The sequence below is a fragment of the Nerophis lumbriciformis genome, linkage group LG11, assembly GCF_033978685.3.
Source record: "Nerophis lumbriciformis linkage group LG11, RoL_Nlum_v2.1, whole genome shotgun sequence".
Lineage (NCBI taxonomy): Eukaryota > Metazoa > Chordata > Actinopteri > Syngnathiformes > Syngnathidae > Nerophis > Nerophis lumbriciformis.
This window is the reverse complement of record NC_084558.2, coordinates 5,617,258-5,637,245: the sequence shown is the minus strand read 5'-3', so window position 1 is coordinate 5,637,245 and position 19,988 is coordinate 5,617,258. Positions and strand designations below refer to the sequence as shown.

Sequence of the window (19,988 nt, the reverse complement as noted above, 5' to 3'; positions counted from 1 at the left end):
CGCATTGACAAGCTTAATGTTCACCACTTGAGCCGTTTATTTTTTTTCTTTACATGGGAATGCATCGCCGACAGGCTTTTATAAGGCCAGCTAAGTACTCACTGGAGTGACAGCAGCGTGTGGTTGACTGTCAACGCTTCAGCCACTGATGCCGTGCCTTTGTCGCCGAGCTGGTTACTGCACAGGCTGAGGATGGAAAAACAACAGCAATGTGTCAAGACAAATACTCCCTGATTTGTTTGGTTTGTGACAATCCTCTGTTCATTGATTCTAAAATACTGAAATGAACAGATCTTGTACATTTAAACTGCAAAAATCCTGTACAAAGCTAATAACGAACTGCCCAGAAATATACAACAGTACTTCTCAACGAAAGAAGATAAATACAATCTTAGGAATAACGGAAACATAAAGCTTTTATATATATACACACAACTTTTAAAGCATTTAGTGTTTCTGTGTGTGGGATTAAACTATACAGGTAAAAGCCAGTAAATTAGAATATTTTGAAAAACTTGATTTATTTCAGTATTTGCATTCAAAAGGTGTAACTTGTACATTATATTTATTCATTGCACACAGACTGATGCATTCAAATGTTTATTTCATTTAATTTTGATGATTTGAAGTGGCAACAAATGAAAATCCAAAATTCCGTGTGTCACAAAATTAGAATATTACTTAAGGCTAATACAAAAAAGGGATTTTTAGAAATGTTGGCCAACTGAAAAGTATGAAAATGAAAAATATGAGCATGTACAATACTCAATACTTGGTTGGAGCTCCTTTTGCCTCAATTACTGCGTTAATGCGGCGTGGCATGGAATCGATGAGTTTCTGGCACTGCTCAGGTGTTATGAGAGCCCAGGTTGCTCTGATAGTGGCCTTCAACTCTTCTGCGTTTTTGGGTCTGGCATTCTGCATCTTCCTTTTCACAATACCCCACAGATTTTCTATGGGGCTAAGGTCAGGGGAGTTGGCGGGCCAATTTAGAACAGAGTGGACCGACACCAGCAGATGACATGGCACCCCAAACCATCACCCAACCATGCAAATTTTGCATTTCCTTTGGAAATCGAGGTCCCAGAGTCTGGAGGAAGACAGGAGAGGCGCAGGATCCACGTTGCCTGAAGTCTAGTGTAAAGTTTCCACCATCAGTGATGGTTTGGGGTGCTATGTCATCTGCTGGTGTCGGTCCACTCTGTTTCCTGAGATCCAGGGTCAACGCAGCCGTCTACCAGCAAGTTTTAGAGCACTTCATGCTTCCTGCTGCTGACCTGCTCTATGGAGATGGAGATTTCAAGTTCCAACAGGACTTGGCGCCTGCACATAGCGCAAAATCTACCCGTGCCTGGTTTACGGACCATGGTATTTCTGTTCTAAATTGGCCCGCCAACTCCCCTGACCTTAGCCCCATAGAAAATCTGTGGGGTATTGTGAAAAGGAAGATGCAGAATGCCAGACCCAAAAACGCAGAAGAGTTGAAGGCCACTATCAGAGCAACCTGGGCTCTCATAACACCTGAGCAGTGCCAGAAACTCATCGACTCCATGCCACGCCGCATTAACGCAGTAATTGAGGCAAAAGGAGCTCCAACCAAGTATTGAGTATTGTACATGCTCATATTTTTCATTTTCATACTTTTCAGTTGGCCAACATTTCTAAAAATCCCTTTTTTGTATTAGCCTTAAGTAATATTCTAATTTTGTGACACACGGAATTTTGGATTTTCATTTGTTGCCACTTCAAATCATCAAAATTAAATGAAATAAACATTTGAATGCATCAGTCTGTGTGCAATGAATAAATATAATGTACAGGTTACACCTTTTGAATGCAAATACTGAAATAAATCAAGTTTTTCAAAATATTCTAATTTACTGGCTTTTACCTGTAGAATGGATTTAGTAAATAACTGTAAGTACTAAGTGGAGTTAGTTTAAGAAACAGTACAAGCAAATAGTCTTTACAAAGTATACAAAATAATTATTTGTTACTAGAAAACGGCATTAGTATTGCCGTTATTATGTAACGCTGTTTTTACGAACACTGCTAATAGTACACACAATTTTATAGTTTGCACACACTGTTCAGTGTGTGGCATTTGGATTTTTAGTTCATCAGGTCTTTGGTATGGTTCTCTCGATACCAATATTTTGGTACTGGTTCCAAAATGTAGTTCGATACTTTTCAAAATAAAAAGGGACCACAAAAAATGTCATTATTGGCTTTATTTTAACAGAAAATCTTATGATGCATTAAAGATATGTTTCTTATTGCAATCAAAGAAATAATTGGGGGGGGGGGGGTGTATATTGTAGCGTCCCGGAAGAGTTAGTGCTGCAAAGGGTTCTGGGTATTTGTTCTGTTGTGTTTATGTTGTGTTAAGGTGCGTATGTTCTCCCAAAATGTGTTTGTCATTCTTGTTTGGTGTGGATTCACAGTGTGGCGTATATTTCTAACGATGTTAAAGTTGCTTATACGGCCACTCTCAGTGTAAACTGTATCGCTGTTGATGAAGTGTGCGTTGCATTTACGTGTGTGCGCACGGAAGCCGCTCACATCTTGTGACTGGGCGGGCACGTTGTTAGAAGGGATGAAAAGCGGACGTGATGTCAGCTCGTAGAGGACGTTAAAAGCAGTGCCTGTAAGGCACACCCCCAAGACTGTGGAATACGAGGTATAATGACTGATGAACACCTTCGTTCGATAATGAGGGTTGCCTCAGCTCAAAGCCTGGGCCCCGACATTAATGAACTAGAAAAGATGGCAGGTATCTGGCTTGGGCACATCAGATTAGATCAGTGTGTTGCAAACTGAGCAGTTTAAAGTCCTGAATGGTTGGTTTATTCATTATTTTATTTTCAATTGTATTAGCCTGTGGAAAAAGTTAATGTTGATATTTACCTCAGAAGGCTGCAAATAGAAGAGAGGCATTCAATTTGTATTTAAATTGTATTTGATATGCCATTGATATTTTTTAATTATTATTATTTGAAATTCGATTTTGCATTGCAATTTAAAGTTATATAATCCTTGCTTGTTCAATATTTAATGCAAAACTTGTTTGGGTCCCTATTAAAAGGTTAATTTGTTCAACCTTGGCCCGCGGCTTTGTTCAGTTTTACATTTTGGCCCACTCTGTATTTGAGTTTGACACCCTTGTCCTAGGTGCTCTTAATTTGATTCAAGCAAGTTTATTGTTCAATAATAAGGCTGTATATTTTATGTATTAACAATTATAGCGTAATTTTTACAACTTGCGTATTTAGATGACAGAAAAAAACTAGGGCCCGATGCTTCAAAACAGTAAAACATCCCCTTGATATTTTTTTTTTTTTAAATGACTTGCTATTTCAGTGCCTAATAAATAAACTGTGCAGTTGTTGAAAGGTATAACAGTGGTTCTTTAAAAAAAAAAAAAAAAATCGTAAATGTTGTCATAGTTTTGCACATTAGTGTACATAAAAATGTACGAGAGTTAATGAGAGACAAAAGCATTACAGTACGTGAGTTTGGTAAGAGTCCGATTCATCTTCAGTGCATCTGCGATCTCCTTGGCTCCATTAGCTCCAATGCCATTTTTCCTTATGCTGAAGCAAAGAGCATATAATAAATGACACTGATTACGGCTTTGGCCATTCTTAAAAAAAACTAATAAAAAAACACGCACCCACACACATTCAGACCATTCAGTTGCACCGTGCACTTACTTCAGGGACACTAATTTGCGGCTACACTCCAACACTTCAGCAAGGGCGCGTGCACCTTCCTCCTCAATGGCGTTGTTCTGGAGGCTGATAGGTGGTTACATCAATTCAACAACTTCCATCAAGAGGTGCCATATAATTTTTGGGAGGAGCTGGAAAATGTACATTAGTTATACTCACTTGATCGACAACAGCACTTGGTTCATTTTGAGGGCCTCTGCCAGGAATTTGGCGCCTCTGGCACCGATGTTGTTGTTCCTCAGACTAAATTATACGATTACAACATGCACACAAGAACGACAATAAGGACACCACACCTTTCAGGTTAATGAACATGCACTATAATCACTCAAGCTAAACTAGTCTTGAAATCACATATAAAGTCCAGATGACACAAAATGTGAGCTTTCCAACAAATATTATATATCAATATTTAATATTTGTATTTTCTTAGATGGGTCAGTAATTGGCAGAAACATAGATTTCCATGCATTGTTTTCTATATGATGTCAGGTTTAAATCCCTAAAACAGCTGTAAACGTGTTACTTAATATGCATATTTTTTCACATATTAAATAAAAAAAAATCAATTTACCTTGTAATACACATTATTGTAGTATGTACAAAAATATGTGTAAGAATTTAATATATAAAATGTTAACATAAATATTTTTTTATTTTTGGGGAGAGGGCTTTAATTTTAAATTTTCTACTTGAAATTTAAAAAAAATAATTTAAGAAATTGGATTAGTATTAATATGAATATCATCAATATTATCATTGTCATTATTCTGCTTTGAGATGTTTCAATTATTTGCAGCAACATTGATTTTCATTTGCAATTTTTGCTACATTGTCAAAAAAAATAAAAACTACACTTGAGGTCCTTACGCCATTTATTATAAATTATTATGGTTTAATATTTTGAAACTGCTGTAGCCGGAAATATCTATACAATATCATATACCCATTCTATTTTATTTGATTTTATTGAGATTTTAACCTTTTGAAGGTCAATATACTAAAATGTTTTAATTGCGCCAGCCAAAAAACATAGTTTTTTTATACACACCAATAGTGATTGTTATACACACCAATAGTGAAGTGAGGTCATTTATATTTATATAGGGCAGGGGTCAGCAACCCGTGGCTCTCGAGCCGCATGCAGCTCTTTAGCACCACCCTAGAGGCTCCCTGGAGCTTTTTCAAAAATGGAAAAAGATGGGGGGAAAATATATTTGTTGTTTTAATAATCACCAAAAATGATTCCCGGGCGCGCCACCGCTGCTACCCACTGCTCCCCTCACCTCCCAGGGGGTGAACAAGGGGATGGGTCAAATGCAGAGGTCAAATTTCACCACACCTAGTGTGTGTGTGACAATCATTGGTACTTTAACTTTAACTATAGGAGGACAAACATGACACAAACTTTCCTAATTGTTAGAAAACCCACTGTTTAATATGTTTGTGTTTATGCTTCACTGATGAGAGTATTTGGCCAGCACCGTTTTGTCCTACTAATTTTGGCGGTCCTTGAACTCACCGTAGTTGGTTTACGTGTACAACTTTCTCCCACCCTGCCACAGAAAGACACATCATTATGCCTCGTTTGTAGATATATTTGAGTTCATTTAATTTCCTTTGCTTATGTCCTCTGTGTATTTAATTTATATTTGCATGTCTCATGACACATTATCTGTATGTAATATTGGCTGCAATTCTGATTGTGTGCCATATTGTTCCAGACCACAGCAAATGTTACCATGTTGTCCATAATAAATCCTTTAACTTGGACACTCACCTTTGGCAGTTTTAAGTCAGTCATTTCCAGGCGTTATCTCACCCTCTGAGGCACTATCTTAATGTGTTGCCTTCATTATAACACTTACGTAAGGCTTTTAACTTTGTGCGGCTCCAGACAGATAGGTTTTTTCTATTTTTGGTCCAATATGGCTCTTTCAACGTGTTGGGTTGCCGACCCCTGATATAGGGCTTTTTCGCTAATGACTCAAAGTGTTTTACATTGAGAAACCCATTATCTACATTTAAGCTACATTTACACCAGTGTGGGTGGCCTGGGGAGCAAGGTGATTGAAGTGTCTTGCCCAAGGGCAAAACGGCATCTGAGACACGTCGCCCCAATTTTAAAGCCCACGTCAATATCTAACATAAATAGACAGACTTATTTATCGTTTCAGTATCAAGGCACCTTTGCATAACAACAGTAAAAGGTGAGACATTTTGCTACATGCTTTGTTTGAATGGGAAATATCATCTGGTGGACAAATATTTAAAAATTGAATGAAATGATGTTAGTCTAAATTAAAAGTTAACTTAAAGAGTGCATGAGTTTATGTTAAAATTAGAGATGTCCGATAATGGCTTTTTTGCCGATATACGATATTCCGATATCGTCCTACTCTTAATTACCGATTCCGATATCAACCGATACCGATATACACAGTCGTGGAATTAACACATTATTATGCCTAATTTTGTTGTGATGCCCCGCTGGATGCATTAAACAATGTAACAAGGTTTTCCAAAATAAATCAACTCAAGTTATTGAAAAAAATGCCAACATGGCACTGCCATATTTATTATTGAAGTCACAAAGTGCATTATTTTTTTTTTTAACATGCCTCAAAACAGCAGCTTGGAATTTGGGACATGCTCTCCCTGAGAGAGCATGAGGAGGTTGAGGTGGGCAGGGTTTGGGTAGCGGGGGGTGTATATTGTACCATCCCGGAAGAGTTAGAGCTGCAAGGGATTCTGGGTATTTGTCCTGTTGTGTTTATGTTGTGTTACGGTGCGGATGTTCTCCCGAAATGTGTTTGTCATTCTTGTTTGGCGTGGGTTCACAGTGTGGCGCATATTTGTAACAGTGTTAAAGTTGTTTATACGGCCACCCTCGGTGTGACCTGTATGGCTGTTGATCAAGTATGCATGTATTCACTTGTGTGTGTGAAAAGCCGTAGATATTATGTGATTGGGCCGGCACGCAAAGGCAGTGCCTTTAAGGTTTATTGACGCTCTGTAATTCTCCCTACAGCGACGTTTTAAAAAGTCATACATTTTACTTTTTGAAACCGATACCGATAATTTCCGATATTACATTTTAAAGCATTTATTGGCCGATAATATCGGCAGTCCGATATTACCGGACATCTGTAGTTAAAATGATTGATTTGTATTCATCTTCAGCCTTAGGCTAATTTAAATGAACATACATGACCATTCGGACATTTTAAAATTGAAGATCCTCCACCAATGTTCATTCAACACGGCTAAAATGGCTTTTAAAAAATTACACAAAATGTGGTTTCTTAACTGTAAGCACTGTTTGCTTATCTAACAACAAGGAGGCTCACTTGAGAGACGTTAGGGTCCGGTTCACCATGAGGCCTCGACTCAGCGCTCGTACACCTTTGTTGCCGATATCATTGTCTGCTAGACTGTTACAGAGAGAGAGAAAAAAAACCTTCTATAATTTAAACATCCATCAACAGCAGCTGCACCTTCACCCTCACAATCTCCTAATCAGGCTCACCACTAGATTGTAATTGTTAAGTGTTTCTTTTTTTTTTTTTTGACCAGTCGCAATCAGCAGCATTAATTATATACATGGGTAGTGGTTTATATAAAAAAGGCAAAAAAGAAAATGGTACATTTGATTCCCATTGATTATGTTCACAAATGAACTAACTTTACCAAGATCACAATCATTCATTTATTCCACTGACACACAAAAAAAGGACTATTTTTCATTTTCACAGTAATACAGGAAAAAAATACATTTTTAGGTTCAATAAGGGAAACCTACTTTTGCTATTTTGTTTTTCAAGGGATGGTTGGCAACCCCTGTCATGTTTACCAGAGTACGTGTTCTATGGAAGGCGTTACTGATATTCCAATGATATTATTCCCTTTACAACAAATGTCCATATTAATTGAGTAATTGACACACATGTGATAACAGTGTTGCAATTTTACTTGACTTACCTTATTTTGTGAATGTGACAGTCTTTGGCGCTCAGGATGCTTCCCAGTAATTCCATGACATCGTCTTTGAAGTGATTACTTTCTAACCTGTTGTGTCAAAATATAAATTACTTCTTTGTTGTGGGAGGTATTTTACTTTCTTTCTTTATAATAGCTGACGGAGGCAGATAATTAGATATATCCATATTTGTGTGTTACTTCTTTTAAACTATAGTCATATTACAAAACAGCTAGTGTTCTTTATTTGTTATCTTTTGGTTGTCTGCAAATACTGTGTGCCAACTTTTGAGAATGTGAAGGGGGGAGATCTTTTCTGTTTCTCGTCTAAAACCGACTTTAGATAATAAACAAAAGGGACCTGGAATAAGCGAGGAGAAAGGGGGAGTAGTAATAAATTCTTTCTCTTATATTTCCCTTTGCCCAGCTGTGGAGAAATGGACAAGGAGGGTGGGGGCAAGAGAGACGAGATAAAAGTAGAAGTTTTGCCGTATGAAAAGTTAGACCAATTTAGCTGTGCGAGTGAGCACTTCTGTACGGGATTTGGTCTCAAGTTTATTTCCAAAGGCTTTGGAAATAAAATTACAAAATACCTATTCTGTCTCTGGTGGTTCTTCTACTCAGCTTTACGTGTCATAAAAGAGCTTGGGAGTGACCAGCAACTTGAATTCCCTGGGAGGAACAACTGGTCCAAACGCAACATAGCCTATAAATATTTAAAATATAATACAGAGCAATGGTTTGATCGTGTACAAAACAAATCACGCCGTATGATGATGGATCTCCTTAATGTCTGTATAATTTGTAATTCGTACTGCATATGCCTTTTTTATCGGTCTTTGGGTTACAAATGCATTCTGCCTAGCAACAATCAACAGCTGCGTCGTGAGGTATCCAAAGTGCGACATGGTTTGGTCATTTGCGGCCCACAGATTGCTATACTACAATGGTACCTCAACTTAAGAGTGTCCCAATTTAGGAGTGTTTGAAAATAAAAGCTCATTGTTATGCCTTGAGTTACAAGCAATAATGTGAGATACAAGCATCTCCGTCAATAGTTGGTGTAGCAAATGTCACACAAGGCCATAACTTTGTTTTCCAAACATGGGAGGGAAGAAAGCGAGTGTGAAAGACAGTGACGAGAAGAAGAAGTGGATGATATTCAATGAATTAAATAAACAAATCATCAAAAATCCGACCAAGGGTAGTAACTTGGTGGAGCAGTTCGAGCTCAGCACTGCCGGTCTGCATCATACTGAAGCAGAAGGAGTCTAACGCCAGCTAAGGACATTCAAATAAAATCAAAACAGCGGATATTAATCCATGAAAATATGACAAAGCTGCTGATGATGTGTTTGAAGGAGAAGCAGCTGGGAGAAGACACCGTAGAACTCCACTCTCCAAGGTAAGTGTTGTGCATTATTATTATTATATCACTTCAAAAAGCTACTGTAGTTGTTAGTAGTACATTCTATTGTGTTTTTATACAATATTCCTCTTTTTTTCTTTTTAAAAGGCATGTTACATGTTAAAATGGTACTTGGGCGGGGGAGGCAAGCACAAATGAAACTACCATCCATCCATCCGTTTGCTACCGCTTGTCCCTTTTGGGGTCGCGGGGGATGCTGGAACCTGCATTTATTTTATTAATTTCATTGGAGACATTAATTTGAGATACATGTGTTTTGAGTTAAGAGCTCCGTTGAGGTACTACCCTAATATTAATGATTAATTATTAATATTACAAAAGATGACAAATAAAAGGGTCCAAGAAATAGATGAAAGGCATTACTATTTGTTAAGTTATCGCTCATAAAAAGCTGGGACGTTTACTTGCATTAAAGAATATGAAGTATACTCTACATCTTTCAGGGTTTTTTTTTAATGAATTTTTGAACACATTGGTCATGAGGTTTTATAATTAATGCAAATTGTGATTCAATGTCAGATTAAATATAATGAAAAAGGAATTGATCTAATTATTTCATCATTTATTATACATGCTCCTGACTATTATACCATGTTAACACCAGTTTAATCTATAATATCCTTGGTATTACTTTATTAATTATACAATAATTCTGAGTTTTACTGCTGTACTTACATGTCATTTTCATTATTCAATATTGATATCATGTTTAATTTATCCATCATTTAATATTGTTGTATTTTTATAATGATATTTATATATCATTATATTGTATTATCCATTTATGGATTTTATTATTGAATTAAGGTATCATTAGCACAATATTTTTCGATCAACTTTTTTGCTTTGATTTGTATTTCGTTACTAAATAAGCCACCTAAAAACTCTTAATTACACATTTGTATCATTATTATAATTATTTCATTAAAACATGTAATTAATATAATTAAACAAGTGTTACTGGACACAGAAAGTGACCAAATGATCAGTTTTATCATCTTCCTATACACTCCTTTCCAGACATTGGTGTATAGATATTTTAATGCTGCTCGCATCTTTCGAATAAACCAAACCAGTGCTATATATATATATATATATATATATATATATATATATATATATATATATATATATATATATACATATATACATATATACATATATACATATACACATATACACATATGTATATATATATATATATATGTATATATATATATATATATATATATAGCTTTTTTTTTTTTTTTTTATATATAATATAAAAATTGTTATATAATTATTTATTATATAACTATTTTTATATTTTATTTATATATATATATATATATATATATATATATATATATATATATATATATATATATATATATATATATATATATATATATATATATTAGGGCTGCAAAGCGGGGGCTAAGCTAAAGGCTTTTTCATTTTAAGGGATGCAAAACAATAACAGTGCAATAATTTTTCATAACATGGTCACTACTGTTTAGTTTCTCTTGTTATATTCTTATTTTACTGTTATATTTTTATTCTCAGTGTTGCTTTTTATTTTTATTCTATTGTAATATTTTTCTATTTTGTTTCCATTTATACCCCCATTATTTACTTTTTACTTTTTAAATTCGATCTCAACTCTGTACACTGCTGCTGGAATTGTAATTTTCCTGAGGGAACTCTCCTGAAGGAATCAATAAAGTACTATCTATATATATATACATATATATATATATATATATATATATATATATATATATATATATATATATATATATATAAATACACACATTAAGTCAGGAAAAAACACAAGAGGCTATATCATCCCTACAAGCCTGTTTCGCAAGTTTCCCTGCTCATCAGGGGATTTCTGCGAAACAGGCTTGTAGGGATGACATAGCCTCTTGTGTTTTATCCTGACCTAATATATATTCCACTCCACCCCAGTATTGAGCCCTGTATAACGGATAAACTACAGAAACCTTGACTATATATACAGCCATCAGACTGTATAATGCATATGTTCCTTGACTGCACTTAAATGTAGAATATATGTAGAATATATTTATATTATTTATATTATTTATATATTATATATAATATATTATATTATTTATTATTATTATTGTCTATTGTGAGCAAACTGTGGTGCTGAATTTCCCCCAGGGATCAATAAAGTACCGCATTTTTCGGAGTATAAGTCGCACCGGAATATAAGTCGCACCTGCCGAAAATGCATAATAAAGAAGGAAAAAAAACATATATAAGTCGCACTGGAGTATAAGTCGCATTTTTGGGGGAAATTTATTTGATAAAATCCAACACCAAGAATAGACATTTGAAAGGCAATTTAAAATAAATAAAGAATAGTGAACAACAGGCTGAATAAGCGTACGTTATATGAGGCATAAATAACCAACTGGTATGTTAACGTAACATATTATGGTAAGAGTCATTCAAATAACTATAACATATAGAACGTGCTATATGTTTACCAAACAATCTGTCACTCCTAATCGCTAAATCCCATGAAATCTTATACGTCTAGTCTCTTACGTGAATGAGCTAAATAATATTATTTGATATTTTACGGTAATGCGTTAATAATTTCACACATAAGTCGCTCCTGAGTATAAGTCGCCGGCCAAACTATGAAAAAAACTGCGACTTATAGTCCGAAAAATACGGTACTTTCTATTCTATTCTATATATTTGATGTACAGTAGTGGTGTCTTCCATCACCGCGCGTGTTTGAGCTAACCTGAGATGGCGGCAGTAGAGCAACTGTGGCAACAAACATTTGACAGTGGTGTAGTTGAGGGACGCTGTGAGGTTTGTTTGTTCGCCGCACTCTGGAGAAACATGCAGCAAGTAGCCCAGTACCACACAATTAGCGCGCGTTAGCTTCCCCGCCAGGCTCCCGAGCCTCAAGTCATCTTCCACGGCCCGCAGTATCTCCGCGTGTTGCATCTCCTGCAAACAATACACCAAGTTGACGGCACGCTGGGACACCAGAGCATGGCCGCCGTCCAAGAGGTTGTGTACAAAGCCTGCTGCCCATGCCCTCTGGCTGCCATCGTCTTTGCCCAAAAGCCCAGCCAGAGGCGAGAGTGGACACAGGAGGCCCGAGAGGAAGCGAGCAAACACATCCAGATGGCCATCCTCAGCTTGTTGCGAGCGCTGAATGGCACTTTTGAAGTGATTGTGAAAACCAATTTTGGGCCAGGACATGGTGCTCTCGGAAAACAGGTCAAAAATGGCTCGCTTGGACGAGACGAAGTAAAAGGTGGCCGCAAGAAACTCCTGCAGGGTTAAATGAGTAAAGCGATACGTTGTGCATAAAACCGCCTCGTCTCGAATAATCAGTCCGGCGGCGAGGCTATTGGGAGTCAAGAGCGGGTCTATCCCGTAGGCTCTCAGGTCCTGCTCGCTGAAAGTGTATTTATTTTTTAGGAGTCCATAAAAGGCAAGGCGCCCAAGATTCCCGAGCAGCTTACGATTGCTCCCGTTCAGCGTCTCCACTTTAAGAGGCTCCCTTCCTCTCGGCTCGCCCGATTCTGCCTTCATGCAACAAAAGTGGGCATAGAGCTCCGTGCAAGTCCTTGGAAGGTGTTCCTCCACACCACCTTGGAGGAGATACTTCATGGTGTCCGCCACCACCCAGCAGAAATACGGCGTGTAGCAAAACACCATCAAGTTTTTATGGCACTGCAAGTGTGTCCAAATGTTATGGGCAAAATCCGACTCAGGGATGTGATGGTTTAGGAAAACCTGGATGTCATTTGGGCTAAATCCTGGTACCTCAGTCACCCTGTCCACTAATCCTCCCGGAATAAGTGAAGCTGCTTTAGGTCTGGAGGTCACCCATAAAGCCACACCTGGAAGAAGATTCCCTCGAATAATGTTCGTCACCAAGTCCTCTATGGGCACTTCCTTCTTCGGGTCCTCACAGGGGGGAGCATTGGAGAAATTCAAAGTGCAGCGGAACTCATCCAAGCCATCAAATATGAGCAACGTCCGGCAGGAGCTGCTCAGGATTAGACCAGGGTCGCTTAAATGCGGGAATGCCATCCTTACCAACCTTTCCGCTGAGAGCTTCTCCAAGAAGTTCAGCTCAGAAAAAGTGAAAGGCAAGACAAAGCTGACATTGGAACAAATCGATCCTTGAGTCCACTGTAGGATGAAGTCCCGGACTCTCGTGGTCTTGCCGATTCCACCTACTCCGATTGTGAGGGAGACCCTCGGAGGTAAGCTGACCCTCGTGAGGGGTTCCAAGAGTCGGTTGAGGCTAAGCTCTCTGAGATGGTTCCTCTTCCTACCACGAGTGGCTCCCACCTGAGTCAGGTCGTGCTCCTTCTGCTGCAAGTCGGAAAGTCCCTCCACCAGAAGTAAGTCTCTGGAGGGGAAGTTTCGTTTGGGGCTGCTGTCTCTCCGATGCTCGTAGCATCGCAGAAGGTTCTCTTTATGGTCCTTCACCATAGAATCTACAGAGGAAGAACACATTGAGTCATATTTAATTTATTTTACCTAATATTTTACGGATTTACCAGTAAAGTCTCAAAGATCGACTAGTCGATCGCGATTTTTGAATGGAGCACATTATTTTGTCTTTCTTGTTCGTGGTTCATATTGCTGTGTGGAGGCTCACTTGCTCTTACTTCGCATATGACTGATGGTTGGTTAGCTGCTGCGTGCTGTCAATAATTTTTGGAAAGTAGCAGCCCCAAAAAGAAAATCTTGTGGGCCGTCTAAAAGGGCAAGCTTCAGCCTGAGCGTCCGTTTTTCCGCCTGGCTGCAGTGTTTGACTTGTCTGCATTCAATAAGTTAAAGTACCAATGATTGTCACACACACACACTAGGTGTGGTGAAATTTGTCCTCAGCATTTGACCCATCCCCTTGTTCCACCCCCTGGGAGGTGAGGGAAGCAGTGGGCAGCAGCAGTGCCGCGCCCGGGAATCATTTTTGGTGATTATTAGTACCTGAAATCTGCTGTAATATTGGCACAGATTACAAATATTACGTTTCTGATGGCTATGCGGATGCAGGTCCGAAGCAAGAAAGCTCATTCATAGCTCTGTGGATTGATGGAAGGAGTTTTGAATCCGAAGTAAAAGACCGTTCCAGATGAAGTTGCTATTGTTCTGGACTATCTTGCCAGTTGTGTGAAATACAGAGTTATTGTTAATCAGTTTGGCATGCCCAAATGCAGCTTTGTGTACACTTTGTTATTTGCCTTTATTATACCTACACTGCAAAAACTGAAATCTAAGTAAGATTAAGTATCTCAAATAAGGGTGATTTTTGCTTATTTTCTGTCTGATAAGATATTTCTTCTCACTAAGCAGATTTTACTTGTTTTAAGTGTTTTGGTCCTAAATGATCTCAGTAAGATATTACAGCTTGTTGCTGAGATTTGATGACCTATATTGAAACTAGAATATCAACTGTTGCAAAGCTGTGTCATTAACACTCACAAGTATAAAACTACTTTTTTAAAGTAATTATTCCTTATTTCAAGCATGAAAAAAAAAAAAATCATAATTTTGACACAATTGTGTCTCATAATTAAAACAGATGACAGCCAAATGGACTTTGCTGTTTTATTTTCAATGAAACAATAGAAAACACGTACTCGTATAGTAGCACAGTTGGCACAGTACAGTAAACGGACAGTTAATATTTAAACATTTAACATTTCTAACAATTTTGAACAGAAATAGTTCATGCACATTCAGATAAATTCCACAGAATTACAATTAAAAATATTTTGGCCGGGGGCCGGGCTGTATATATGCACACTGATGACTGAAAGAGCACGCACTTGGCGCGATGATGTCATGTTGTCGATGGAAAAATTCATTTTTAGACCATATGATTTTCCTGAGCGGCTAGTAGACCCCGAGAGTAACGAGCGGTTGTCTTGTTGCCTTTCCATTAAGAAAAATAAACTAGTTTTTAGTATAAGTTTGCTGGTTTCAAGAAATGTAATGCCGAGCCCATATCATTATGTCAAGATAAGGGCACTAGCATTTACTTAATTTAAGAATATTTTTCAACATATTGAGCAAAAAGGTGTCTTTTTTTTCTACCAAGAAAAGTGCACTTGTTATTAGTGAGAATATACTTATTTTAAGGTATTTTTTGGGTTCATTGAGGTTAGCTAATTAGGGACCGCAATGTCCCTTTGGGACAGAGGACCCTATTGTATTTGTAAGGTTTCATTATTATTATTCCGCCGCCTCTTTGAGCTGTAATTTGACCCTTTTAAAATGCTTCAAAACTCACCATATTTGACACACACATCAGGACTGGCGAAAATTGCCACCTAATAAAAAAACAAACCCCAAAACTCAAAATTGCGCTCTAGCGCCCCCTAGTAAGAAAACACAGACAAAACTGCCTATAACTGCCAGTAGAAATGTCGTAGCGACATGAAACAAAAACCTCTATGTAGGTCTCACTTAGACCTACATTTCATATACTGACACCCTTCAGCAAAAATCAACAGGAAGTTGGTAATTCTCCCTTCAAAACAAAAGTTTTGTAAAAACAGTCACTTTTGCCTCTTTGAGCTACAATTTTACCCCCTTAACATGCTTCAAAACTCACCAAACTGGACACACACATCAGGACTGGCAAAAATTGCGATCTAATAAAAAACCCAACCCCAAAACTCAAAATTGCGCTCTAGTGCCCCCTAGAAATAAAACACAGACAAAACTGCTCCTAAGGAAGAAAACAAAACTGCCTGTAACTTCCAGTAGGAATGTCGTAGAGACATGAAACAAAAACCTATTTATTTATTTCATAAATTGACAACCCCCAGCAAAACTCAACAGAAAGTTTGCAATTCCCCCTTCAAAACAAAAGTTTTGTAAAAACCGGTCACCTTTTTTCACGTTTGTCGTGTCGGCTTCAAACCAGCACAGGAGAGAGATTGAATCTTTCTGATTAAAAGTTGACGAAATTTTTTTAATTACTGCTCCGGTTTGGATTTTATGTGCCGTCAAAGTCGGTCCCGTCCATCGATGCTTGCAGCTTTAATTTTACTTGTTTTGGAAAGTCTTGACAAGCCGAATTTTCTTGTTCTATGTGCAGATCATTTTGCTTAGTTCAAATAAAATACCCCTCATTTTTGTATTTTTTTTTTCTTGTTTTCGAACACTGACTTTTAGCAGTGTACTTCATACTCTTTACTCTCATTTGTATTTCGTTGAGTCTGAATGAAGACGACATTCTACATTGTCTTAGCTACCATCTTAAATGAATCTGCTTTTTTTTTTCCTCCAATCGATGCACTTCAAAATGTTCTGTTCTTTTGATTTGTGAAGAAAATAAACAGTTTCATCTTCATTACAATTGTTGCCTATGTTTTTTTTAATGGTATCTGCCTACGGGTTGTATCCCATGCGATGAGACTGGTGCATGCACCATACGAACGGTCCCCTCCGGCGGTACCATGAATTGATTAACGTGGACCCCGACTTAAACAAGTTGAGAAACTTATTCGGGTGTTACCATTTAGTGGTCAATTGTACGGAATATGTACTGTACTGTGCAATCTACTAATAAAAGTTTCAATCAATCAATCGAGGGATCTGGTTTTCAATTAAATAATCCAGGTGTTTTAGTCCGATTTTTCAAAAACCGAACATGGGTTGTAGGATGCTTATTTGGAACCAAACTATTTGAGAAATCTGACTAATTTAGTGCACGCACACGTACTGAGAGTTGAACTGCGAACAATCAAGCTGGTGGCTATTTATTGCTACTATGCAAACATTACCATTAGCATGTTGATTTGAGCATCAAAAACTACTTACTAGTCCAGCAGGAACAGAGCCAAGGCAGTATTGGTCTGAAACCCCTGCCCGTCTTTGAGCTCAAGCCAACGTGTGAAAGCCGGGCCAATGTTGATCCTTGACTGTTCTTTTTTCCGAGTCGTCTCCCCTTTTCTTTTTTTTGTCTCATCAGACAAAACTTACTTTTTGTTGTTGTTGTTTTGCAGCTTCTGCCATGATAGCAGTAATTGCACGTAGGCGTTCGCATCGACCTGCGTCTTTTTAACGAATTGGAAAAGGGGGAATGGGAAAAGTTTGTCAGTTTTTGTGTGGCAGGGTTCCTGCCACCCTCCTAAAAGTTGCTTAGCAATACAGATCCCCTCAGACCATGACAGAGGTGTCATTCAACTAGTTGTAAAGTTGATGTAACATGTCTATCTGTGTTGGCCCTGCGATTAATGGGGCCAACTTGTCCAGAGTGTACCCCGCCTTCCGCCAGAGTGCAACTGTGATAGGCTCGAGCACCCTTGCGATCCTGAGAGGGACAAGCGGTAGAAAATGGATGTATTGATACTGTATCTACATGTGGGAAAAAAGACTTGCAATATGCATTTTCTTGCATTTGGATCATTCCAAACGCATAAATGCGCTGCGGTGTTGTATCAGAGAGCTAAAAATAGTTGCTGTTGTCTATAGATTTTGATTCGATGTTGCAGAAAAGGTGTTGCAAATTATATATGTGTGCTGCTTGTTCAACATTGCAAAAGCCAACATGTTGGAGAGCCTAATAATGTGGAGGGAAATGAGTGTTTTCATGGGCACATAATGCCGGTAGTGCATGCAAAATCCTCATTTAAATAGGGCAGTTTGCACCACTTTTGCACTTGTTATCTACTGAAGTTTGCATGTATTAAAACCTGATAATACACACAAAGTTATATAGCAGAAAAGGTGTTACAAATTATAGATGTGTGTTGCTTGTTCATGCAGTCTTAATAGATCACAAGTTTTTAACGATATCCTCCTGTCCACTGATTCTGGTAAATATGTTGTCCTGGTGCTTTTAGATCTGTCTGCTGCGTTCGACACCGTCGACCACGCCACCTTAATCACTCGTCTTGAGAACTGTGTGGGCATTAAGGGCGCCGCCCTCAACTGGTTCCGGTCATACCTAACCGACAGGAGTTTTTGTGTAAAAGTAGACAGTTTTATGTCGTCCACAGCTCCTTTACCACATGGGGTCCCCCAGGGCTCAATCCTTGCCCCAATTTTATTTGCGCTTTACCTTCTCCCCCTTGGTTCTATTTTTAGGAAGTACAGTATTGCATTTCATTTTTATGCCGATGATTGCCAGATTTATTTTCCCATGGCACAAAATAACACGGTTCAACGTCTTATTGACTGCCTGCACGACATCAAAGTCTGGCTTTCAGCTAACTTCCTGAGCCTAAATGAAGATAAAACAGAAGTTATGTTGTCCGGTCCAAGTCGCTCTCCCTCCCCCAACGTTGACCTCGGCACTCTGACCCCGTATCTCAGCGACTCTGTCACAAACCTGGGGGTAAAGTTTGACTCAGATTTTAAATTCGAAAAACAAATCAGCAGCGTCATTCAAAAAAGCTTTTATCAATTACGCCAAATAGCGAAAGTGAAACCGCTTCTATCAAGACATGATCTTGAGAAATTAATCCACGCTTTTATCTCGACTCGTCTTGATTATTGTAATGCCCTGTATGTTGGCATTAGCCAGGCCTCCCTCGCCCGCCTGCAGCTCGTGCAGAACTCTGCTGCTCGTCTGCTAACACAGACCCGCAGACGTGAGCACATCACCCCTATTTTAGCGTCCCTTCACTGGCTCCCTGTGCGTTACCGAATACATTTTAAACTCCTTTTATTTGTTTTTAAATGTCTAAACAACCTCGCGCCAACCTATCTCTCCGACCTCCTTCAGCCTTACTGCCCCACCCGATCCTTAAGATCAGCCGATCAGCTGCTGTTGACGGTCCCCGACACAAGGCTGAAGCTTAGAGGTGACAGAGCTTTCGCCGTTGCTGCTCCCAAGCTCTGGAACGACCTACCCCTGAGTGTTAGACAAGCCTCCTCTCTTCCTGTTTTTAAATCTCTCTTAAAAACATACTTTTATTCCATGGCTTTTAACACTGAGTGATATCCATCCTGCAATGGCGCCCCATAATACACCTGCTGTGATCCTGTTTTTATGTTTTTATGTTTTTATTAATTCTATTTTAATTATTTATTTTTTATCGTGTTCTGTTTGTGTTGTGTTGTGTTTGCTCGGTACTCGTTTTATCTTTTAACCTGCTCATTGTACAGCACTTTGGCTACCCCTGTGGTAAATTTTAAATGTGCTCTATAAATAAAGTTGATTTGATTTGATTTGATTTGATGCAACATGCCCACGATTAGTACATGCAATTTTATAGTTTGCACACGCTCTTTAGCACTTGATATTTGGATCTTAGTAGTTTGGGGGCCTCATGTAACAACAGTTGCGTAGCTTTCCTACTAAAAACGACATAGGTTCAAATCCAGAAAATGGCGTACGCAAGCAAAAATTCAGATGTACGCACAAATCCAAGCACATTTCTTTGTTGCAGGAGGTTGCTTGGCTTGGCAAGCCCAGACTGCGCCCTGGCCACGCCCCCTTATAAATACGCAAATCATATTGAAAGTCGACATGTGACTGAGAACTGCGCGCTTTGTCCAATCACAAGTGAGTATGAGGTGCTTCTTTCCCGTGCTTGGAGTGAAGTGACAGCCAGCGAAAACCGCAGACAGGCTGAAATTGGCCCCCTAGAAGGCTGCCAAAAAATATCTGTTTCTCAGCTATGGTCCGTATGTCAAGAGGAGTGGTCAGAAAATGTAGCAATACACTTTTCCACCACTTGTGGCAGTAATGACGATATCAAACAAACAGACAAAGTCTGGAGCTTAAGTCAAAGAAGTTTCTGAAACGCAGAAATTATGACTAAAGCGGTGCAGCTGTATTTTCATTTGCACTTTAATTTTACTGACAATTTAGTTAAGAAACATATTCGTTATTT

The 19,988-nt window shown here is 38.4% G+C and overlaps 1 protein-coding gene across 4 annotated transcripts in view; it reads right to left on the bottom strand.

Moving 5' to 3' along the window:
• The window catches only part of nlrc3 (NLR family, CARD domain containing 3), a 68,245-nt gene that overhangs the window by 26,215 nt on the left and 22,042 nt on the right, over nt 1-19,988 (bottom strand). For all 4 annotated transcript variants that reach the window (XR_009815933.1, XM_061967627.1, XM_061967628.1 and 1 more), the window contains exons 4-10: nt 11,903-13,625; nt 7,713-7,799; nt 7,082-7,165; nt 3,891-3,974; nt 3,714-3,797; nt 3,510-3,593; nt 103-186 (exon numbers count right to left, since the gene is read on the bottom strand). Coding sequence is in view for 3 of the 4 variants with exons in the window: in XM_061967627.1 (XP_061823611.1) it covers nt 103-186; nt 3,510-3,593; nt 3,714-3,797; nt 3,891-3,974; nt 7,082-7,165; nt 7,713-7,799; nt 11,903-13,625 (2,230 nt within the window). In the remaining variant the exon portion in view is untranslated. The remainder of the gene's footprint in view (nt 1-102; nt 187-3,509; nt 3,594-3,713; nt 3,798-3,890; nt 3,975-7,081; nt 7,166-7,712; nt 7,800-11,902; nt 13,626-19,988) is intronic.